Source organism: Acanthopagrus latus, chromosome 13, assembly GCF_904848185.1.
Source record: "Acanthopagrus latus isolate v.2019 chromosome 13, fAcaLat1.1, whole genome shotgun sequence".
Taxonomy (NCBI): Eukaryota; Metazoa; Chordata; class Actinopteri; order Spariformes; family Sparidae; genus Acanthopagrus; species Acanthopagrus latus.
The window spans coordinates 1652975-1678641 of NC_051051.1; the positions used below are offsets into that span (position 1 = coordinate 1652975).

A 25667-nucleotide genomic window follows, 5' to 3' on the forward strand; every position below is an offset into this window, starting at 1 on the left:
GTGCTTGTCTGCCTCCCTAAGAGTATGTTGTTGCTGCCTGGGGTGCGGTGATATACTGCGAATGGTTTTGCTCCCGGTGGGGAGGAGAGGAATCAGACCCTCCTGCTGTGCCATCTGGTCTCATTACAGGACCGTATCTGTATGTTATGAACAGTAGGAGTTTACCTGAGGGAAGCTGACAAACTGTGTGTGGAGTATATTTGTATGCTGGAAATAGCCGTCTGTATATAAATGTATTAGCATGCATTTGCATACACAGCACAGTACTGTACTGTCTGTCTCTTTTTATACTGTTTTGCACTGATTGAATGCCACATGACTGGAAGCTGCTCGTGTAGCTTTGAGGAAAAAAAAAACAGATCAGTGCTGCTTTATATTTAGAAACAGATCAGCAGAAGATTGTCAACATACTCTGCACATAGTGTATGGATGGATCAGTTATTAGACTGGAGATAAACTCTGCACAGCTCACCGTCTCCTGCTGTGGACTAACACAAGAACAACAGTTAGCATCACGTTGATTCACTCATGTTTAACTTCTGGTGACACAGTGGAGAAATAACCTTTAGGTTTCATCTTAAGTCTGCATCTTCACTGCTGATTATGAAATAAAATAAATGATATTCATGACAAATTAGCGATGTGTTGTTGCTTAACATTAGTAATTTGACAGCAGCCTGTGTTATATGATGAGTGATTCATCTTATTCACAGACAGGATTGCACATTTCTGTCCAGCATTTCAAGCCCAGTCCCCTCGATAACATGTTGGCAGTTAATGTTTCTGTGAATCACAGATACAGATGTGTCATCTGTGCCATGATGACATTTGAATGAAATGTGTCATATCACCTTTACATTACCTGTGTATTACCTGACTTCACATCACATCAGAAGGAGAAGTTACTGGTGACCAGGCTGAGCTGAAGGCTGAACATATTCAGCCGTGTTTGTGACAACACAACCAGGTAATTTCTGGCTGTTTGTGGGGACCAAAGCAGGTAATTTGACCTGGATCATGATGTTTTTCTAACTCTGCCTGAAAGTCACCAGAGCAAAAGATCAACATTGTGACAAGAGAATAAAAAAAACTAAACTAAATCAAACAAAAGTTTTGATTTATCTTATCAGAAACAGAAACTACCAACATTTGTTCTGGTCGACCAGGCTGACAGAAAATGAATGTAATGGAACACAATGAGAAATGTTCAGATCCGCTCACACATGACATTTCCACAGTCTTTTAGATGGAACATCTTAAAGTGAGGACTTACATGGATTAAGTGTGAGGGAGCGCAGATGATTATGTGGGTTGGATTTAATCTTTGACATACTGAGCAAATGGAACTGTACACTCATGCTTCAGCTTGGTGCGCCAGAAGAACTTCATGTCATGGATTAAAAATATAACTTTTCTCACAGTATTAAGAAAAAAAACAAGCATTTGCATATTTGCGTTACCATGTATGAATATAATAATGCAGTCTGTTGTCTCTTTTGAGTCACTGACGCTGACACCTCAGAAGGAAAATGGCTCCTTTTAAAAGGGGGAATTTTATTTTGTTTTGTTTGTTTTTTATTTTTTTACTGCATCCTGTCTGTCTGTGGCTGTTTGCATGGGTGCCTGCCTATTAAAAAAGCATAAATCACACATTGTGATGGGTGTACGAGGTAGAAACTGAGAGACGCCATATGGAGCTCCGTCAGTGAGCTGTAGAGGAGCTAAATGTAGGGTGTCGGAACACAGCCTGCTCCCAGCACACACACACACACACACACACACACACACACACACACACACACACACACACACACGCAATGAGACGTACACACCGATGCTCGCCAGCTGCGTGAAAAGACGAGTGGCTTAATGACACTTTGTGTGAGATCAACCCTGGAGACGCTCTAAAAAGCCAAAGCTGTTGTAGCTAATGACACACACACACACACACACACACACACATAGACAAACGTGCGCACACGCATACACAGAAACACATGAAATTAATTAACTAAACTGATAATAACAACATTTTGCATCAAAGAAACGCTGAGATTTTGATTTGCTTCTTCTGAGAAAACTTCATGTGGCACTATCAAATGTTTTTTCTTGTCACGTGTCTGAACTTGTTTCTGGCATTAGCGCGGCGCTCGGTGTACGCAGCAGTCCTGACGCATCACTTTACTGCCAATTACTTCTGCACTCGGTCATGCTCCGAGGCTCCGAGGCTCCGAGGCTCCGTCTCGCTCCTGCTATGGGCCTGCATGTGAGAGTGTGTGGGCAAGACAGAGAGAGAGAGGCAGCAAGTGTGTGTGTTCTCATGCATGTGTGTGTCTGTTTGGTAGCTGTGCCCCACTTCCTCCATCTACTCATCATGGATAGTCCCTAATGAGGCCCCTGGGAAGCGGTCCAGAGCTTGTGGTTCTCCAAAAAACGTCCCTGTTCCAGCTCTGTTTCAAAGCTCTTCTCTTCACGGCTGCACATCCTTTGAACTGACATGGTTTGTAACCATCAGTCCAGTTTTGTCCTTGTCCTCTCTGACATTAATGCCATACTTTGGCCTAAATACCCTGATGATGTCTTGAAACAATGTATGCTCATTTGTTCACAATTTGCACAAACAGAGAAACTGCCCAGACAAGGCAGACCAACACTCCCACTTTAACTACCAACAGCCACTTGCAAGATGTAGATTCTGTTTGCCCAAGCTGTTTCTTTTTCATTTTCCCCTCATTTCTCTCTCTCGTTTGTCATCATGAGCGGCGCTAGAGGAGAGTCAGCGGTGCCTTAAAACAGAGCGACCACACAGAGAGACAAATAATGTCTCTCCATTTAACAAAATGCTTGCAAATGGGCAACACAATGGATGACTGGCAGGGAAGCAGAAAAAGAAAAGAGCTGCAAAATGAATGAGGGAGCGGAGGAGAGGGAGGCTGCAGAACGTGCCTCCTGTAGGCGAGGGAGACGGAGAGCGAGGGAGCAGCGACACGTCGAGATTTACAGTAGGTTATGTTAAAGAAACCCTGGGGGACGTAGCCTTTTCCCTTTGGTTCACCGAACATGCTTTGTCGTTCACATCCTGTCCTGTGCTGTTTTCTTTAAATCCTGCCTGCTGGGAACACGCCAGGTAAAGTGGGACAACCGCGATGAGCCATTTACAGATGATGCTCCAGACTGAGGCTCTTTGCATAGAGGAGATGCTTGGAGTGGAGTGTAAAGAGGGAAAAAAGCAGTTCTCAAGTTCATGCAGTGTTTTGTTTCCACAGAGTTCATAGGGACGAGATGTTAAACTCTCATAAGCATGCACTCACGCAGCCACCTGCGCCGAGAGGAGGCTTGAAACAGAGAGATTCACATTACCAGAAGATGGTGTAGTGGCAAAAAACCCCACATAAACGCCTAAATTGAAAATTATCCTTGCTGGCCTCTGACCGAATCTCTCCAGAGCTCATCGCATCTGTTTCCCCTCGCAGCTTTTCCTCTCAATACAGAAAAAACAATTCTGGACCATGTGGCCGCGCGCTTGAAAAAAGTAGAACAGAGCGAGTGAAAAACAGAAAGTGATGGAATCAAAGATACAGAGGCCAAGTACAGAGAGTCCTGCCAGGATGTGAGAGGATTTAACACCGTGATAAGGTTGTATTGATCAGATGCCTTTCAGTCTGTATACCTTTCAGAGCCAACAACAGCCTTTCTTAATCTTTTGATTCGCCTACTTTTCAGTCAATCCTTTCATCAGTGCAACCATCCATCCTGGACATCCGCATTGATTCTGTCTGAATCCAGAGTTACTCATGTTCACATTAAACCCTCATGTGCTCTTTGAATTTTGGGACTGCGAGCTGTGGCACAAGTGTCTCTGCTGTTTCTTTTGTAAGCTGATTGTTTTCTTTTTATTTGGAGATTTTATGTAATTTTTATTTTTCCTGCTAGAAGCTCTGAATTATTGAGCAGTCCCTCAGAAATGTGTGCGGTCAACTATTCTACCACATTCTTTCCCCAGCACAATACCAGAGAGGGTTCCTCCATGAAGTGATTATTTTCTGTATCTGTAATATTTCACATGTCAGCCATGATTGTTCCTGACAGTCCACCGCTCCTCACAGTCACCTCAGCTGTGCACACGCAGGCATCCAGGCCACAGAATGGACAACACATTCGCTGCCCAGGCACTTGAGATGTCTGGCTCCTCATGGGAAATCAGTGCCAGTCCCACGAATTGTTAAATTCAACTGGTCACATGGGGCCGCGGTCGACTGCTCATGAACTCCTCCGCCGACAGGCAGCACAGCAACACTACATTTGTCAATTTCAGACACAACATGCATCATCCCTGACATGTGTGAATGTGACAAAGACGCCATCAGCAGCACAGAAACAGATTCGACTCAATGTAAAAAAAAAAAGGAAAAGAACCTTTGGAGCCATTACAGTGAAATATTACACATTATTCCATAATGAATTACTGCAACATGACAGTTTCTCTCTGAATACATTCTTTGTAATTTTACACTTAAAGTCTACAATTACCATTTAAACAGGTATATTAAAAACACAATACAGTGATTTTTACAGTGATAACTACAGCATTTACATTCTAAACCATTAATATAGAAACTGTATGATGGTGTCATAAAATGGTGGATTCTTAAAATTTAAGATGTACAAACTTGTGGAACTGATTTTTTTAAAAAGGTTATTTTACAGGCAAATTATCTTCATATGAAAAATGATTTGTTGTGGTAAATGTCTGTAAAAACACGTTTTACAGTTTAGTTAGACATACAAGCGTCCATAACTTGACTGACCGAGTAATGAAGGCAGTCTAATCTAAATGTTTCCCTTCTTTACACAGAACTGTTTTCTCCTACATCAACAGTCACCCAAGTAACAATCAGTCTGACAAAACACAACATGGTCCTAGACACACAGATGTACCTGCACATGGAAACTGCAACTTCTACCACTGAAACAGCATAATAACATCATGTGATCTGCTACCTCAGCTCTCGTCAACAACTAATATTACTGAGACCACAACAAAAAATTGGCATCAGAATTTAATATCCAGGAATTCACGTCATCAACTCGACTGCTGACTTCCCCACATTTTCTCACCCTGACCAGAAGCTAGCCGTGGGCTCGTTGTACTTTATGCCACCTCCTTGTGATTACAAACAGCTCCGTCATGCAGCATTCAGAGTTTCAGTTACAACAGACAAGTTGTGCAACTTAATTAACTGAACGTGGTACTACCATTACCGCTCAGCAGCAGCAGCCAGCCTCTCCTGGGATTTTCTCCTGCACAACAGTGTCGTCAGCCTCCTGAGACGACGGTAAACAAAAACATCAGCAGTCAGTCGCAATCTCGTGGATGAAAACATCTGAAAAATGAGACGTGCCAGAGGTGGAAGTCGTGACATTTCCTGCACAATTCAAAAAGATTCCAGAGTGCCTGGCGGTAAAAGTGGGTCCTATCTGCTACTAATAGGTGTAACTGATACCTGGGCCACAGAGCACAGGGGGAGGCATGAATGTTTTATAAGTTGAGGTGGGTTAGCGCTGTATTTAGCTGCAGTCTTGCATCACATGTACAGACTATATATCGGAAAGGCCAACTGATTCATGGGACTAAAGGGCAGACACTCATTATTAAGCACCCCAAAAAGGCTGTCATATCCCACTGCTGCATCCAGCATCACAGCAAAAAGGCTACTGAAGTGACAGCATTGGTACCCGCTGAGGATAGAGCTAGAAAGGGCCGTTAGAGTGTTCGAAGAAAGAGTGACAAGAGGCTGGGGAAGATGTAAGATGTGGAGAACAAGTACTTAAAAGTGAGACTGAGACAAAAGAAAGAAAAAGAGACAGAGACGAGAGTGTAAAGGCAGTCCATTATGTTGGCAGAAAAAGATAAGAGGGGTCAGATGACAGATTGAGGAGACAATAGAGTGGAGTGATTGAGAAGGGATGAAACAAGTGGGAGGAAACTGAGCAGAAATGAGACTGATTGTGACCAGAGGGGAGAAGGAAGAGAGGAGGAAATGAGAGCGCGTAAGGATCCGCGTTGCTAATGATGAGAAAAAAGAAAGTTAATAAAGCCATCTTTTAAAAGATGAAAAATGGATGATCGTTCTTGCAAAATGGTGATAATGGCGGAATTAAAATGAAACGAAACGCCGTTTAACCTCCGATATTCCAGAGTCATCCAGATACATCTGTACAGTAACCACAGAGACACTCAGCATCGTGTCGGGATTACTACAGTGATGAGGAAACATTCAGTAATCTGTAAGCAATTACATTTGGAAAGTAACCTTCCCAACCTTGTGTGTGTGTGTGTGTGTGTGTGTGTGTGTGTGTGTGTGTGTGTGTGTGTGTGTGTGTGTGTGTGTGTGTGTGTGTAACGGATGGATAATGAGTGAACGTGTGTGACGGAGGGACAGAGATAGTGGCTGCTGAGCGCTCTGCTGGGCAGTGATAGTGCTCCTGCAATTGTTTGTCGATTACAGCCTGTTTGTCGGTGATGACTGACATCGCAGATAATTCACCAGCGGTCGATGTGCCAGAGAGCGTCTGTTCATCACGAGCGCGGTGCACCTTTATTACCATGAACATAAACACACTGTTTAAATAATAAGTGTGTGTATGCATGTCTGCACACACTCTACCAGTGTGAGCTTAAACTTCACCATTTTGTCTTCTGAGTTTTGAGACACCACCGACCACAGACAGAAGCTCTTCTGTCAGCTGCTTTGATCTGATTTTTTTTCTTCTTCTGTGAAATAATGTTTTGTTCTATTATAAATAATAACAATATGAATTTGGCTCCAAAAGCCTTTCATGTTGTTGACACTTTTATCTCTCTGTCACAGCCTGCACACCTCCCACCGCTCCACTCTTCAGCTCAGCTGGTTTAGTCACTGTTAAAGGGTAACTCCATCACTTTTTACACATTAAAGTGTGTTTGCAGCAATATGGATAATGCAGGTGGAGTTTATGAACAGCAGACTGCTGGTCTAGCAGTGTGCTAGCATTGACTCATCATGGCCAGTTTCAAATCAAATGATCAATATCAAGAACCAGAGATATCACTTTTTTTTTACTCCATTCCTCTTTGATTTAAACACCTGGATCCTACATTACCCACAATGCACCTTAGCCACTCAGTGACATCAACAAAAGGCTTTCTACTACATTGTTTCACATAGTAAACACACTGTAATGTTTACAGTTGGTGGAGTGACCCTTTAATGCACGGCTCAGCCTCTGCCTCCAGTTTGTAGGACGGCTGTGAGATGGATGACTAATCAATGAAAGGGTCAAAGGTGAAGTAGCTTAGTAATGGAGGAATAGTAGATGTAGAATTGATTGACAGTTATGTGGATTGATGAATGGCTGTGAATAGACTTGGGGATAAAATAACAGACTCCTTAATGGACACAAACCTAATTACCATCATGGGAGTGAAACTGTCAATACAATATTTACTTATAGCTGGTTCATGTAGCAATAATTAAACAACTATTAGAATTAATGTTGGTAATCTATGTTTCTACAAACCATTGATACATTGCAACTTATATAACAAATGTCTTACAGATAAGAGATGTAAAATTATTCTGTATTTTGTCTCGTGTCAACACTGTTCATGCTCTGGTCAGAGAAAAGATCATCACCAGCCAAACAGGTGACCACACACACCACTGGATGTTTGTAAGGAGAACTCAGGACAGTTTACGGCTGAAACTGGATTATTTCATGGGAAGTGGAGTGATTTACATCTGTGTTCATGGCAACAATATTGGATATTTTTCACAGGAAGGCTGACTTTGATGCTTTCACAACCATCAAGGTTGTTTGTGTTTCTAAACCTAACCAGAGTTTAAGCACACCGAGGAAATGGAACCTGAACAACATGATGAAATATGAAGCTGTAACTTATCTGTGGTTTTGGTTGCACATACACAGCTGGAAGTTGTCCCGAGGTCCCCTTAAAGTATTCAGTGGTGTGATGCTTACAAATGTTAAAACCCTGCGGGCCCTTGTCAAAAATATCAAGCGGTTCCCTTTAACAAACGCTGAATCTCAGTCTTGGTTAGTGGTCACTGTCTTGGCAACACATCCTCCGTCTCCTCTGGCTGATGATAAGAGAAACTTCAAAGTCTTACTGGCTGTAACATCACTCTTTGTGACCTTTTTGTGCCTGAACAGCCAAAAAATTAGAATGCATAAAGCTTCATACATTGAATTTCTCCTCTCTAACATGTATTGATATAAGCAGCCTAATTAAAATAAAATCTGAAATATAAACAGTGACAGTGTCAGCGCTGATGGTCTGGTGTTCGCTGTGAGACAGGCCGGAGTTGGAGGATCATTAATTTGCATTATGATGAATGTTTAAGAGAGCTGATATGGTGCTTTGAGAGGGCTAATTTGCACAAGTATTATTAATGAATGCGGAAAGAGGCTGGCGCCTGACAAAAAACTTGAAAATGGAAAGTTTTTGAACATTGGGAGGAGGAGGAGGAGGCTTGATCAGTAATCAGTACATCTGGTCTTTAAGGGGAGAGTTTCACTGTGGCTGTGTTAGCACAGCTTCTCTGATGTGTTTCAGACTAAGCAAGGTCCCGTTGTTACAGTTAGCTCCAGTACATGTGGGGACAGGACGCTGCTGATGTGTCAGACATTAATTGCTCATTTTTGTTCATGTTCAAATGACCTTGAACTTCATAATTTCTTTGTTACTCCCTCCCCACCAACATTAAACTACTGACAGTTTCTCCTACTCGTTCATCTTGAAATGAGAATAAAAGCAGCCAGAGTAGCTCTTGTAATCTCAAGTCTGCCAGTGTGCTTCTCCACCATACGGAGAATTATACATGCACTGTGCGATATACGTTTTTAGACACACTGTTTTAGATCACTTTGGCTCGACGCACTAAGATCTGCAGGCTCTAGGAGAGGAAGCGTGGAGGCAATCAATAGATGGAAAGAATGAGAGATGGAGAGACGGTAAGAGGGAACGAAAGGCGCTGCTCGAAATGGAAACTCCTGTCACCGCATAGTGTCACTCTCTGAAGTGAAATGTAACACCTGCTCGTAGGCATGAGAGGCATTTTCCCTCGGCAGAACACACAAAACAAAACAAGCGGGAGTGCAGACAGGAACTCGCCGAGGCATGTGCTCCTTAAATACAAGGGGTGAGAAAACGCTGCCGCGAAAGAAGTGGCTGGTTTGAGAAGCTGAACAGTCAAACACGTTGTTTCACACTCCCATCTGAGAGACTCATTTGGCTGCATCAAGAGAAGAAGAAGAAGAAGAAGAAGAAGAAGAAGAAGAAGAAGAAGAAGAAGAAGAAGAAGAAGAAGAAGAAGAAGAAATCTATTATGCCAATCTTGCATGCGGTCTAAAACAATCTGATGAGGAATAAACAGCTCTTGCATTCTGGATATGCTGAATTGTTTTCATTTGACAGCCGACATCTTTGTCCAGAACTCATTCCAGGAGTCAGCGTCGGTTGAATCAATATCTGACCAACCAGCTATAAACCGGACGGCTGAGACGTACTGCAGACCGCTGCAGGTTGACTCTTCTGACTTGTCCAGCGTTTGTCATGCTGAAGTGCTCTCGGGCAAGATGCTGAATCACTGCCAACTTTGCTGACCTCTAAATGGAGGAATTTGAAAGAATAAAGATAATCTCCTCATAAACACATTATTTTCATTCTTATTACATTTAACCTGTAGTGACACGAGGTTGAGCCTCAGCGCTCCGAGCCGCTCTGTTAACAAATAAAAAAAGACAGATTTTATGGACCCAGAGAGCATTTGTCTGAGCTTTGGAACTCTAATAAAATCCATTTTATTGAAGTGGTATCAGCCCAGCACCAGAAAATAGACTCATATGCCCAGAAAATCACACAGGGTGCAGCCAGCGTCTCATTTTCCCTCTTTTCTGATTGATTCTCTATGGTGCTACACATCGGTCTGATGCTCATGGGAGGAACAAACTCTTTCTCTCTGTCTCTGGCTTTGTTTTTGTCAGGGTAGACTGAGCACTCGGTCACGTAACCTCACTTTTCCTCTGGATTATACTGCACGGCACACGTTAGTAATTCAGTTTTAGACTGGAGTATGGTAATCGATCACTTGTCTTGTGATTGTGAAGGACAGTAGAAGCTGCAGGTCTGACTTCGGGCTTGTTGAGTCGACACTTGTGGCTTGTGTTTCATCCTCGTGGTATTATGTTGTTATGGCACAGATTTACAACGAGCTTATGCACTTTAGTCTGATCCATTCTGTCCATCAAGTGAGCAGCGTCTCTGACAGGAGAAAAGACATTCAGCATTACTAAGATGAAATATCCAAACCGGCCCAGTCATTATCACAGCTGCAGTCTTAAAAGTTCCAGTAAACCATAGAAAGTGAGATTTCCATTTCTTTTTATGATTATGAAGTCTGAGTGCTTTATAAATAATGTGTCAAATCACTAAATCCACAGAGAAATGCAAACAGCCTGTAAACTCTTAGCTAAATATAGAAAGTAGACAATAAATAAACAGCAAACAATAAAATCTTAGCTATATATAATATATAAAGTAGAGATAAGAATAAAAGTAAGATAAAATAAAATTCACGGAAAATAAAATCAAATAAAATGTATTTACAAAAAGCACAATAAGCTAATCAATAGTGAAAACTAGAGCATCTTTAACTGTCTCTGTCTGTGTGGTGACGTCAGCATGACTGCAGTTAAAGTCTAAAACAGCTGCTGTCACCTTCTCTTTTGTTATTGAAGTAACTGAAGAGTTGCAGTTGAATAATTGGTCACAAAGTTTATAATTATTTCAAACAGGTTCAAACTCCCTTGGACTCGCAGGTGTCTTTGTCATTCTTTGCTTCTCCCATTTTGCACCAATGTTCAGCCGTCTCACAGCGAGACATCCATCACAAAGCAGTCATGTAAGCAGCCAGATGGCTGATTGAGTTCGACTCACATTTACTCGAGCTAAATTTACTTTTTTCTGCAACGAGTTCAGACTCGGTCTCTGAGCGATGCAGAATCAGTAATTGCGTAGGAGCAGATAAGAAGAGGTAGGTTGAGAGGATGTGGATACAAGTTCTATCACTTTGCTTAAATTAGAAGATAATTACTGTCAAAACAAAAGACTTGATCTCTTTTATTCATGATCAGTAAGCTCATGTTGAAGTTTTCTCCTTCATTTAGAGCTATTCTCTGTGTTTTTTTGCATTATTTCCAGAAAAGACTAATGATGCGATCTGTTGTCTGCTCAGTGCAAATAAACTGTGACACTGGATTGAACTGCTGAATTAGACGGGGTGAGGAGCAGTGCAGGAGTTTGAGTTTTTTGGGGCTGTTGACTTGCCAAAATTAAGCAAATGAGATAAGAAAGTTACAGAGAATAAATCCGAAGGAAAACAAATAAATTGGAAAGTGACTAATGGAGAGAAAGAGACAGCAGAAAATAAACGAGAGGCTGAGGAGGAGATGGGAAGGCGGGCCGGGGAGCGAGGCACCGCGGTGCAGAGCTGCAGATGGCAGAGTTGAGGTGGGACTCGGGGGGGAGAAGTGACAGAGAGGGAGTGATAGATAGAAGAGGTTTATTTGCTTTTGTTGAGCCAACATCATTTATCTCCGCTGAACAGCCTCCCAGCGCTGAGAGGCTGTATGACAGAAATCAATCAGAGGGCAATCGTCCATACTCTTCCACTGATGCGCCGGCCCATCGATACGGGCATTAGAGGGGAGGAATGGTGCGGCGGTAGATGCATGTGGAGCGGAAGAGCAAAAGGTGAAACATGCAGACAAAAAAAGTAAAGAGAGGAGAAGAACAGAAGAAAGAAGGGAACAAAACACACACATGAATTCTGTGCTGTGTCTTTTTATACACATTTAAAGGGGCGCTATGTAGTTTTCTTTAATGAAATTCGAACTCAGAATCTTAATTACAATATTAATGAAGTAGTAAACTGAACTGAAGCTAGAAATGTGGCAGGGTCCGCCACATATAAACAAAGTAAAACTGTATAAATACAGACGATCTTTCTCTCCTGATTAAAATTTCTTCCCCAGAACTACAAACTGCACCTTTAAGTGTCTCTTCGTGATTGTGTGGCCACCAAATATTTGAATAGTTGTAGATTTCCCCATTTTGAATCTCGACTCAACACAGAAACATAATCATTTCTCTTCTCTGAGAGCAGCCCAACATGATGAGGTAAACATCCGTCTGTTTGGACGACAGGATTTTGGGAACAAAAGAGCTGAATCACGCCGCACGAGTTGTTTAAAGATGAGTAATTTGATGTGCTTTGTGGATCTGTACTCGCTTTGATTTTGTAAACTTCAGTGCTGCTTCATCTCAAAATGGGGATGGAGGAAGATAATAGAATCCAAGATGCACTCAGTGTTTGTGTGGGGTAAGCACTGACTGAGAACATTAGCAAATCAGAGTGTTCGGTATCTGATATCAACGAGTTTAAAGGGAGAAAATGTTGTGTTTAGCAGATGATGGCTGGAGTTGGGTCAACAAGCTCTGCAGTTGTTTCTCAGCCTGGGAGTCACAAATCAGGGTGATAAGCACTGATCGCACTGTGACACGGAAACATCCAGCAAAATAACTAAATGTAATACATGGCATTTGAGGGATACTGTGTTAGTGGCCTGTTATGGAATACATGCGTCTGTACTATTGTTGAGGATATGAAGATATTCAGTGACATGTCGGTTTTATTGCTGCTCCTTCAAGAAAAAGATAGATATGAATAGAAATTAGTTTTGGACTCCGCGTGTGTTTTATTCTATTACATTGTGAGTGTGAGTCAGCCAGGTCTGTTTACCGGCCAGAGCTAACACAAGTTGCGGAGGTCCCTGCTGAGATCAATACATCAGAGCCTGGAGCACCTGTCAGGAAGCATTGTGCGTGCATGTGCGTGTGTGTGCGTGTGTGTGTGTGTGCGGGCGTAATAGCGTGTGACAGTCATTAGACTTCAGTCAGACCTCCCTGGAAGAGAAACAACACGAGATCACATGAATCAGCGGCTGCACATATAGTATCACACAGCACACACACACGCAGAGCAAAGGTGTGTGTGCTGACTGATGCTGGCCGGAGGCACGGCCGACAGTCTGACACCTCCGATGACACGAATGGGAACCCCACCTGACATCCGCCTCCCTTTCCCTGCCCAACGGCATACAGATAATAGTTCCAAGGCCAATGTCACTTACACACTGAGGGATGACCGTGGGCGTTCACACACACACACACACACACACACACTGATGGCACATACATCACACACACACACACACACACACACACACACACACTGATGGCACATACATCACACACACACACACAGGCCAAAGTAAATCATACATGATGTACGAGGAGGCTGCAGTGAAGCACACAGACTGACCTACATCAGACAGTCGGTGCTGCAGCTCACACATGTTACATGGATGTGCTTTGACACACACAGTCACACACACATATGTACACTCAGCCCTGAAGGAAATAGTGACCTTTTTTCTCACTGGATGCCACATATACCTTTACATTCACACACACACACACAGACACACACACACACACACACACACACACACACACACACAAAGGTTTTCATGTCTGGAGATTTTTAGATGTTTTTCTAATCTACTTTTATTACTTACTGTAAAGTGGCACTGTGTAGTTTTGGTTATACAATCTCAATCGCTAATCTTAACCCTTCCATTTTTTTCTGAACAAAAAGCTGTTCTCAGAGGAAAATAAGATCCCAGAACACTGTCTGAAGCTAGAAAGGTGGCAGGGTCCGCCACATATAAACAAAGTGAAACAGTATAAATTGGTTTAAAGAGTTTGTTCATTTAGTTTGTTGAGGAATAATACGTGATGCACCTTTATTTTGTTAAAAGAAAACACAAGACACAAGCTCATCACTGAGTGTTTGTTTTAAAGAAAATAGACTAAACCCCTGGTAAGACTGAATCCTACACTAAATACTGAAGACTGCAGGTTTTAAACACTATTTCTCCCTGCTTGTAATTTACACAGCTAAACACGATCTCATCCAGGAGCTGCGCAGTGATAATAATATGACAATAAACTTTATTTATAAAGCACTTTCCTTCACAAACTTACAAAGTGCTTTAAGAGGGATAATAAAACCAGACATGGAAAATAAAATGAAAGTTAAGGAAGGTAAGATTTAAAAGCAACAAAAGTACAAAGATATTAAAAAATACAGCATGAATAAATAAGAACAAGAACAAACATTTCGAAAAGCTCACACAGCTTTAAACTCAACACTTCCTGTTTTTGCAGGAGATCAACTGGACTTGAAACAGTCTAGTTCAAATATTTTACTCTTAGTTACTAGTTTTGTGACGTTGTTTGACTCGTTACGGTAATCCAGCACATACTGTTACTCAGCTTGTTTGTGTCTTAATCCATTTACGTCTGCAGAGGGCAGCTGGGCCATTTACTGGTCGATAATGGAAGTCATTACGGGCAGAGACATAAAAACTCTGCCTAAGGACTGTGCAGCTGGCCAGGAATCATTCCTGCCTCCACTGTTGTCCAAAAAAAAAAAAAAGCAGCGACGTCACTGAAATAATGCAAATAAGAGTGAGAGTGATTATCAACATGAGTCACGTGAGAAGATTTGATGAATAACTGGCTGATCTTGTCTGCATGTTCTTGTCCTGTCAGTCGTGATGATTCATTTTTTCTCCCTCTTAATGGCACTTTTTAAAACAGATAATAAAATAAGATTAAACTGTAATGTTAGTAACACATACATTCAAGAAAATCAAACATCAGTTTTTTTTTTTTGTTTTTTTTTGCCAGATCTTGCCTCCTGTAAATTGAACGAGCAGTAAAAAAATAACGTCAGTCTTCAGTTAAAATTCAGACACATTCTTGCTAACTGCACCTCCACGCCTGATTCATTCTACATCTATTCAAAAATGCTGACATGCACGTGGGCGTGATTGACGGGAAGTGGGGACGCTCTCTCCCCGAGACATCTCCTGACTAGTACGAACGATGAACCTCAGGTTAGTTTTTGATTGAGTGGATCATTCAGGAGAATCGCCCACCTGTCTCATGGAGAAACTGTCAAATTCCTGCCATGTAGACGGCTGAAGTGCCTCATCTATGACAATGACAGGATCTAAAATTTGGGCTTTTTTAAAATAATCATATACACTTCTTCCACAAGAGGAAATTGACATATCATGCCAAACCCCTGGCCCATGGACAAGCTATTGCTCCATGGTGTAAATAAATGTATAACAGTTTAGATGCCGTCAGGTGTGGAAGAATAAACAAGCACTGAAAAGTGTTGATCTAGAATGATGATGCAGGCGTCCTTTCGGCTACTCAGTATAATTAGAATCAAACAGTTTGTGTGGCAGATATAGCATTCAGACTCTAAAACCTTGACCTTTAGCATGCTGCCAAAATGCACCATTCATCAAAGGTTTTAGCAAACTTAGACTGGGATTGTCTCAGGTAACAAGTCTCCCAGTGTTTCCACGTGTTATAGTTTGCAGCAATGTGAGCACACAAATGCAGACACAAGGGCAGACAGGTTAAAAAGAAAAACGAGCTTTAATAACGTGAGCTGAGGTCCAAAAATCTAAATGCAGGCAGTGAAAAGGTCAACAGCACTGACAAAACCAGGCTGCAACACAAAACAGTATAAAACCGAATCAAGAATGAAACTCTGAGCACACACAGTGACAACAGGAGCCAAACAGACAAACGATGATCGATTGATGATTTTAAAGCTGTTATTTAGATGTAAACAGTGACATAATGTTGCTTTAAGGGCCTTTGCATCGGTCTGAAATCAATTTACTGGATAGTTTCTTCCACAGTTTCGTAAAACAGAGAGGAGTCACACTGAATGCAGAAAAATGGAGCAACAGGAGCAACGAAGAAAGTAAAAACCAGAAAGAAAAAAGAAAATAAACAGTGTTTTCATTTTCACCTCAATTAGCAAGATGAGATAATCAAACAGTGTAAATACCAACGAGAAAACACAGGTCCACACATTCACACGTTTTCACTTCAATTAGCAGAGGAAATTGGTTTTACTGCTAACATGCCTCCATGTGCTACAAAGCATCAACCCTGCACGACATCCTTTTAGGAACATAATTACAGTTCGACCGTGCAGACGAGGGTGGAGACACCACTCAGCAACTTATTTTACAAATCTCAGTTAGCAGAGATAAAGTCCCTCTAAACGGTGCTCCTCAATTGAATTATTTGCCGGCCAATTTGTCATGAAGCTAAAGGTTTGACGGGAAATCCAACTGGTCAGAATGATAAATCCGATCCCTCCCTGGTGGTCTTTAGTGTTAGCCAGGCTAATAGCCGTCCACAATACCTGCAAATTACAGCAGCACGTCACTGTCGAGGTGTGGAGTATGAAAAGCTGTGTAGAGGCGGATATAATTACTTAACGTCAAGATTTAAACAGAATGTTATATATCAAATATTTGGCTGCAGGGATACAAATCTTTGCACACACACACACAATCACATACCAAGGCACTTTGAGACGTTTGTTACAGCGGCTCTACTCGTCTCCTCGTGTTGGACAGGCAGCAAGGCTACTGGCAGACTTCACAATTCACCACAGTCTGGGGCCATTTTTCAAAACACCAATTACGGGTCTGCATCTCATCGATCAGGGAGCTTCCTATTCACTCAGTGACATAAATTAACTCGTGTGTCCCTAAGCAGAGGCAGGGGAAACGTAATCGTGTCTCACATGGCGTCACGTTCTCTGTCCTGCCGCCGTGTAGAAGATGCCTTCCACATTCACCTGCAAATTACAGCTCAGTAGTGTATTCTCTGTCTTTGTCTGAAGCAAGTGTGTGTGAGCAAAGAAAATGTGTTGGAAGCTGAAAATGCCAGCAGTAATTATAGAGCTTCAGAGCTGTTATTGATGGTAAAGTGTTCCATTTCTGTCACAGCCTCTGATGGGTGATGTTTATTTCACATACAGCATGCAGGCGTGGAGGTGTGTTCATGCAGAACAGAACGTCAGTCCGGCTGCAGTTTGGATGAGCAGCGTGATGGTGTCAAAGCAATATTTCTCTCATTTATACCCACATAAATGTAGTTACGATACTGTTTATGAGCGGTACTTGGAGTAACAAATCTCAGCTGTGATTGATTTCTGTTCTGCACACCGGGGAGGACGACAGGAACTAAAAAGCATAGGGGGGCATTTATTTTAAGCAGCGTTATTTGTAGCCTTGTACTACCTTGTTTGAAGCAAAATGCTCAGAAGCACATGAAAAGGAACGACGGTACCACTGAACTTGATGCGAAAGCCTGTGAGCGTGCATGTGTGTGTGCGTGTGTGTGTGTATGTGCGGTAGTTTCAGCGCCGAGCGGTCCAGCTCGAAATCAAAAAAGTGGTGCGGTGGCGGGAGCGAGGCTGCATGTGTGTGTTTGCCTCAAGGGTTTTGATCTCTCTGCTCACTAAACAGAGAGGAGTCCATCAGCAACAGATACCTCTTTAATTATTCAGCAGGTTAGCATGAAAAATAAATGGCTGCTTCCTGCAGTGAGAGGTGTGGTGCTGCCCTGGTTCCTCCGAGCCTTTCAGCCTGTACTGTATGCTCACGCAGAGGTTAGGCTGGGCGATTGATTCCTTTCAGCGATTTTTGTAGATCGCTGCTTTCATCTCGTTATCGGCCGAGACCACAACGACTGTGCGGCTGCCTCCACCTCATCAACGCTGAGTTACTCTGCTTCTGTTCTGACTCCTGCTCCGTGTCAGCTCCAGCAAAACACAGTTGTGGTACTCAAATCCACTGATTTGTAAAGCAGTTCAGTATTTTCTGTACAATCATTCCTTGCGCACTTAAATGTCTTTGCAGTTCAAATACCACTGTCTTCAGCCTCCAGTCTTACTGTAAATACATTTAGAGCATTTAAATCTGGACATTTCACAGCTCTTCCACTTGTTTGATGTGACAGCTCGGATCTACGGCAGCAGTTCTCTGAACAATACTGGCCTGTCACAGTAAGCCAGCTCACTTCCACGATTGGACTGGAAGCAAGCCAGTTGTCCCTGATGCCATGTCAGTTTGTTCTAGGTGATAGCCGTTTGGCGTTTGCTGACTCTTCTTCTTTGTCTGTGTTCAGTGCTTCTTACTTTGCCTTTCTTCTCCCTTCTGACTAATTTGTGGCTCTCTTTGTGTCATTGTCTCCTTTTTCCGCTTCATGATGATTGGCCCTGAATGAAAGAAAAAGAGCTCTGCCTGGACTCTAATATTAGCTCCTCTTGTTCTGTCTCTTTGCAGGTGGTCCATCACGTTGGTCCTCCCCTCCATGTGACTGCTGCTGCAAGAACCACAAAGGCGACGGCGAGGGCGAGAGTGGCACCTCCTTCAACGACCTCTCCACCTCCAGCTCTGAGAGCCAGTCAGAAGCCAGCTCCCCCCAAGGGACGGTGATCTGCGGCCCCGTCAGCCGCCAGTCTCATCCCCATGCCAATGTCCAAACCCTGGACAGGCCACTGAAAAAGGGCCCCATCACCATGATCCAGCAGTCAGACCAGAGGCGGAAGAGTGACTTGCTGCGCACGCTCACGGCGAGCTCCCGCGACACCAGCAGCTGCAAGAAGAGGCCGGCGAAAGAGAAGATGACGGTGGAGGAGGAGCTGGAAAAGTGCATTCAAGATTTCCGCAAGATCAAGATCCCGGAGCGTTTCCCCGAGAGGAAGTACATGTGGCAGAGCGACCTGCTGCGGAAGTACCGCCTCTGAGCCAGGCAGCAGGACCGAGGGGGCAGACACACGAGGCCAAGGATCAGTTTACATGTTTTTTGATCACGACTTTTAACAAAAGGGAGATCACACGGAACTCATTTGCATCCAGTGTCTGGGGAAAACTTCACCTTTATGCCACTAGGATGAAAGTCTGCACAGACGCTAGCAAGAAGCATAAGAACTAGACTGTTCTCTTATTGACATGTGTAGTACGTATGTGTGTGTATGTAGTTTAGGCCTACTGTATGTACTGTAAGTATGTGCTGTACCTTGCTGAATGCTTCAGAGCTTTGAATAATTTATCCTGAGGACGAGTCCAGGTGGACGAAAGACATCCTCTATGAACCCATCAACTAACTGAAGGCCGGCTAATGGCTACACTGGGGTTACTGAGGGTTACTGGACTGCACGCAGTGTCATCCGTCATCATCTCACTGAAAAAACACAAAGACAAACACTGATTTAGTATGTGAATGTGTGTGTTTGTGTGTGTGTGTTCGCACCCAGGTGGCCTAGAGGTCACCGATAAATCTGCATCAGGACCCATTAATAATTCATGCTGTCTCGACAGTGTTTCACTATAAATACACGCCAAGCTCTCAGCTGCCAGGGTGGCGTAAAGGCTCGGTCGATTACTTAACTTTTAGGCAACATTAGGGGACTTCTGAGGCAGGAGGAGGTACGATTTCATCAGCGGAGCAATTCATTTTGTTCTTGTAATATCAGTTATATTGCAAACGTACCCCGGGTGAATCTAACTGCCCTGCATCGCATTGATTTTTGTGGTGTTGGCAAGATGTGGAGCAACACAGGTTACTGTGTGAAGCATTTGATTTGATCGCCAACCCACGGGGAAATACTGAGGTTCAATAGAGTAAAGTCCCGGTTTAACACACCACATACACACTTCCTATAGGATTCTCTGCTCATTATAATACGGAAATAAACGGATACATTCCCACATACAAACACACGGAGCGATCAATCATGAGGTCAGTTAAACATGCTGAGTAAGACACCAGTAAATACAAACAGAATGGGACAGGATTGCTACACAAGCTAACACCATGAACACACAGACAGATGCTTTCCACCCTGACTGTCGACACAGCGATCAATAATTATTGATGATAGGGTCCGTTGATAGAGCTGAAAGATGTGGTTCTTGTTTACAGTTATTAATGACGCGCCTGCGTTTCTGACAAAGACAAGCTGTTTGTGCATTTAGTGAAAATTAGCAATTATTCATGTGTTCATTTATGTTCTGTAGGATCTGTCAGAGTTAATGGGATGTGTTGTGATGTGGTTACAGAAACAAAGATGGCAGACAGATATTATTTATACAGTATATACATATATATAAATATATAAAAGAGCACAATTCAAGAATTTGATTTCCCAGGTAGGTTGATTGTTATTTATGTAAGACTCTCACTGGATAAAATGTCGCTGACAGAGTGATTTATTATTTCAGGCTGCAAAATACATTATAGACCACAGCAAGTGAAAAAAGTACAAAGATATTCAGTGATGATTCAGTGATGTTGTGAGCACAAAACATTTGTGTCATGTTAAGTTATGATGGTAAACTTTTAAAGATGATAAATGGCTCATTCATTCGACTCATTCATAGTCAGACTAGTTAACTGTTTATTTACAGAGGTGTTATTAATATGGAAATCTCTGTTTTAGGAGAGACGTTAAAAGAGAGAACAAATTTAAAAGGATTGAACATATTGTACAGCAGATTGTCAACATAACAAATGAACACCTGACTATTTTGTAAATTAATCCGGCCGTGAGGGGCTGATAACAAGCATAATCTTCAAAGTACAATAGAAGGAAGCTTCTAAACCCTCATTATGTCCAACGTTCCCGAGCCAACCACCAGAGAAAATGTAGGTGATTTAACTTTTGCAAACCACAGACATGTTGAATCTTTTGTTGGTCTGGTTAGGTTTAGGAAAAGATCATGTTTTGGCTTAAAATACCTTCTTTAGTCATGAAAAACAAGGCTGGACGTGGCATGACGTGTCTATTAAAACACCTGGAGACGTCCTTTTAACTTTTAAATTGTTGTTCCCCACAAACTGGAATTTGTCCCAAGGTGTCAGTGGCTTACACTGTTCTGTTGCCAAAATAAAAAAAATAAAAAAACAGCAGAAGCATGCCCCTGTGGGTTATTGAAAATAGGCAGTGATTTACTAATTACAAATATTGAAGTCTTGAACAGCGGTCTTTGGCTTGGCATCCTCTCACCCCTGCTAGAATGAGTAGAAATGTAGATATGATGTTTGATGACATAAATATATAATAGAAACATAACATATCTGTGGTTTGCAGAAATGTAGAGAGCCAACATTTCATCCTGGCGTGTGTTTCGATGTATTAGACACATTGATCAGAGTTTCCAGAAGAGGAAGCAGCTTCAGGTAAAACTCAAAGTATTTATGAATATTGTGATAGACAGCTATGATGAAAGACGTAGCTTTGGTTAAGAAGTTATGAATATTGATGAATCCATCTGTATAGATAAAAATTCAGAGTGACCTTCTGTGTTTTAGGAGGAAGATAAAAACAGGAGACAGTTGAAACTTTATTAAAACTACTTGTGATTTGTTACAGCAGCATGTGAGCGTGCGGGGGAGTGGGCTTCATTACCAATCATAACTTTCACAAAGCACAAAGTATAACGTTGAATTAAAAGCACAGACAAATAAGAACAAAATATGCATAGTTTAATGTTATTCAAAGATGAGTTTATTTAAAAGTGTCCCCGATATGTTAATATATATTTAAAAAAATGTTTATTATACTTATTTTTCTATCTAAAAGCCTTTAAATTAACAGGTTATCAAATTCCCTCATGTTGCCCATAAGCTGTTTTTCCTGTATGTGAGATGGTTGAAGGTTAATCAGAAACTTCTAGTTGTATTCAGCGCTGCTCATATATCTGCTATGGTTTATTATTGTATACAATAATACAGTTGCAATAGGTGCTAGATACAAAACCATTTTCCTCATGTCGATACGATGAATATGACTTATTTTTCTACATTGCTAGAATATTACATTTTCATTTTAAAGTCATTTATCTTAAGTTGGAGCTGTTATATGTTAATCCGGACTACATATCATATGTAAATAAACATCATAAATCATACCTAACCAGAATAATGTATTATACTCTCTGTATATAACATGCAAATCCATGAGGTGTGGCCGCTCCGCTGTTCTTAGTTATGCAGTAGACTGACGCTAATGTAATACAGCCATTCTCATTTTATTATTTTTGAGTGTTGCACCATCAGGGATAAAAGGACAATATAATACACACATATAACATATACGTATATTCACCACGATAACAAACGATAAGCTGCTCGCTTTTCAAGACAACAGTGTCACAAACAGACTGTCAGCAGTCAGTCTGACATGCTGAGCTGAGATGAAGAGCTCTGAAAATGTTCAGGCCTGAAGAGAATGAAAAAAAAAAAAAAAACACACATAAAAAGTTTAAAACTCAAAGTACAAAAGGTACAAACTGTTCAGCTGTGACTGTCGGACCATACAGGGCAGTCAGAAAGTGTTAGGACAGTGATGTGTTCTGTTCTGTTGGTTCTGTACTCCAGAACATTGGCTTTGAGATGAAACAGATGACCATGAAGTCAAAGTGCTGACTTTCAGCAGCTACAGGCGACGATTCCAAACCTGCAGACAAGACAACGAAGTGCTGTTGACTGATCGAGTCGGTCACTTCACCTCAGTCCAGCTGATGGTGTGTTTTACTGCTGAGAGCTCGACTGAATGCAAAGTGCTGCCAAAGCCTGTAAGAAGTGACAGCAGCAGCAGTGTCGGCCGGCAGAGCAGCCAAATATTGAAGAAGACAACTTGATTTGGAGGAGACGGTTCTGCGTCTTGTGTGGATGTAAACACCTTCAAGCTAAAGCTGAGAATCAGGACTTCAACACCTCCGTCTGTTTCGTTTCAGATCTCATGTGTGGAGTAAAGAGCCAACACACACAAAGAAATGATCGAATTTTATGTAAATCTTTGTACAGGTGTTGCATCCCCCGATTATTTTCTGGATTAGATCTAAAGGAAACAGTTTCCACATGATTTTGTTGTAAGATCACGTACAGTGACGTGGAAAAGTCAAATGAATACAGGAAGAAACAGCTCAGTCTGAGCATCACACCAGGCAGTACTTCACTTCTGGCTGCATTTTTGCCTCTATAAGCTTTCTGAGAACAGCATGCTGAGAACATTTTCCTCCTTGTACCATGAAACATTTTGTTTTCAGTTGCCGGTACAATTATTATTATCCGGGCAAAGTGATCCACATACAATCAACAGTCTGAATCAACTGAACTGTGAAAAGATGGACAACATGTCTCGACTGCACTGCAGAAATGAAGCCAAAACATCCAGGATAGTGGAGCTGTGATGCTGAGGTCCCGCCCCACCGTGGATCTAATGAGGGAAGATCTTGCAGAAGTTGGCCATTGACTCATGAAGCTTAAAATGTTGAACCTTCAGAGTTTTAAAATACTCTGACCGTCCTCGTAATATCTGCACGAGAGACTTCCAGGACGAGCGGCTGACTTGCGGTTCAGGGAGTTTGGGGTAAAACGGTGTAACGGTGCAGCTCTGAACTCTTCTAGACTTTCAAAATGTAGAAAAACAGACGGAGCGGCTCAGATTCTGACAGTGAAACGAGCCGTCTGGCGGTGGCTGATTCTGAGCTATAATTTGGGCAATCTAGATGTTTTGGCTTCACTTCTGAGGAGCCGTCATGTCGCCCATCATCACATACTGTCATTTGATTGGATAAACAGGTGAAAACATGACTGATGTGAAAAGTGACAGTCTGATTATGAGGAGAGAATGATCGCAAAGCTTTTTGTGAACTTATTTTTTAACGTCTGCAGCAGTCGGTCCCGTGCTGTTCATATTCAGTCCAGTTTAAGCGAGAGAGCACGTTGATGTTCGGGATCACGTCTGTACGACTTTGCCTGCTTTTCTTTTCCTGTTGGGTTCGTTTACTTTAAGATAATTCAGCAACAAGATCGATCCGTCACAGAAAATATATCAGAGAGCATTCTGACGCACAGATTTGTCACGAGACACAATTAGAAGTGCTGCTGAACAGACGCAGAGTGAAAATGAATACCGAGACACCTGGTGGCCTTCTAGAGTAGACGACAGCTGTTTTTGCACAATGTATAAAGTTAACTAAGAAAAAAAAAAGTATTTGAAAGAGAAACAAATTAAATAATCACCTAACATGCACAACACAGCCACATATCATGTGTCTGCCATCAGAGAGACAGATTGTAGATCATGCCGACCAGTTTTCACCTTCAGAGCACAAGATGTTGACGTTCTTTTGGCCTGAAAAGAACAACTGATACTGTAAATCTTATTGATAAATGACTTGAGGTTTTGTTTCAAGTGAAATGTGATGTATGAAACGGATGTGAGACTGTGAACTGATGTCCAGTTTGTCAGGTTATGTTGTTTTCGAGTGCCCGACTACAGTCTGTGATTTTCTTTTTCCTGAAATTATAGTCATGTCCTGCTGGTGAGGCCCGTGCACGTGACTGCAGGTCTCTTCTCTCCCTCCTGCCTTCGATGAACCTGCGAACCACAAAGAAAATCCCATTACTCTGACACCACGGTCACGGTAGATCTGGCACTGTTCGAGACAAAAGGGCGTCTGTTTTGATTATTGTTGTTCTGACACTAAAAAGAAAAAAAGAAAAAATGGTTCAGAAACATTGTGAGCATGTTGGTATACAAAACTTATAACAGATTTCATTTAGTCTGTTCTTGTGAAAAAGAAAATGTCAAAAACTGATATTTAACAGAAAAAAGAAAACTCGCAAAAAAAGAAAAAAAAAAAAAGATAAGCACAAATGTGTTGATGGTGTCTGCTGTTCTTCCACAGGTGTATAACATTATCAAATAAAAAGTCAATCTGCAGCGTGCACTTGCAAAACAGAGCGATTCTCACCAGGGGCATAATATCATCGTTCATGGGAGTACTTGCATTTCTGAAAATAACAATGAAATACTCTTTTGGTAATCGTGAAAACACATTTAAAACCTGTCAAAGTTTTTTCTGATCCTCTAGACTAAATGAACATTTACCTCCAGAAATTACAGTGAATGTTATTCGTCAACAGCCGAACATCCTTGGTGGGAGCTGCCCTGTATTCCAGGTGTCACTACGTCTGTCTGTAGAGACGGTGCGACTCGTCTCAGAGTCTTTAGATACGAAGCATATAGTCATTTTGAAAATGTATGACAACAACCAATAAACAAGACATTCTGTACAGCGACTGAGACCCGTATTCATTGCCAGCTCTCATCAGCTCATACATTATACATCTAGAAATATAGAGACATTATTAAATTCATTATTCATTGGAGATTAATACTTCACAGATCAGTGGGTGATTGATCAGCTTCAAAATGGCATCAAGCTCATAGCGAGCTGTTGTTTCCTGTTGAAGAAATCCTTAACTGACCGCTGACCTCAACACCGCGCTGCAATTAAACCACCGTCATTCTATTCAATTAAGAAAAATATGACACGTTACAGGCTTTGTGTTCAGAAACAGGTCATCCAGTGTCAAATACTTTGTTAAACTACCCACTGATACTTTTAACAAGCTTGTACAGACAACATTTTGATCTTGGGATGGTTTACATTCACTTCAGGCAAATGTTGTTATTGTACCGGTGCAGGAAGGAGGGGAGTGTTTTGGGCCATGATCCAAACACGTCCACATCAAAACTGCTAAAATCTCAAACTACTGTTCACTATATACTGATTGT

At 41.9% G+C, this 25667-nt stretch overlaps 1 protein-coding gene across 1 annotated transcript in view; it reads left to right on the forward strand.

Annotated features, from left to right (window-relative positions):
• Positions 1–24979, forward strand: part of kctd16b (potassium channel tetramerization domain containing 16b) — a 74332-nt gene extending 49353 nt beyond the window's left edge. The window contains exon 2 of the mRNA XM_037120772.1: positions 18358–24979. Within this exon, the coding sequence (XP_036976667.1) occupies positions 18358–18821 (464 nt within the window). The 3' untranslated portion in view covers positions 18822–24979. The remainder of the gene's footprint in view (positions 1–18357) is intronic.
• The last annotated feature ends 688 nt before the right edge of the window (positions 24980–25667 follow it).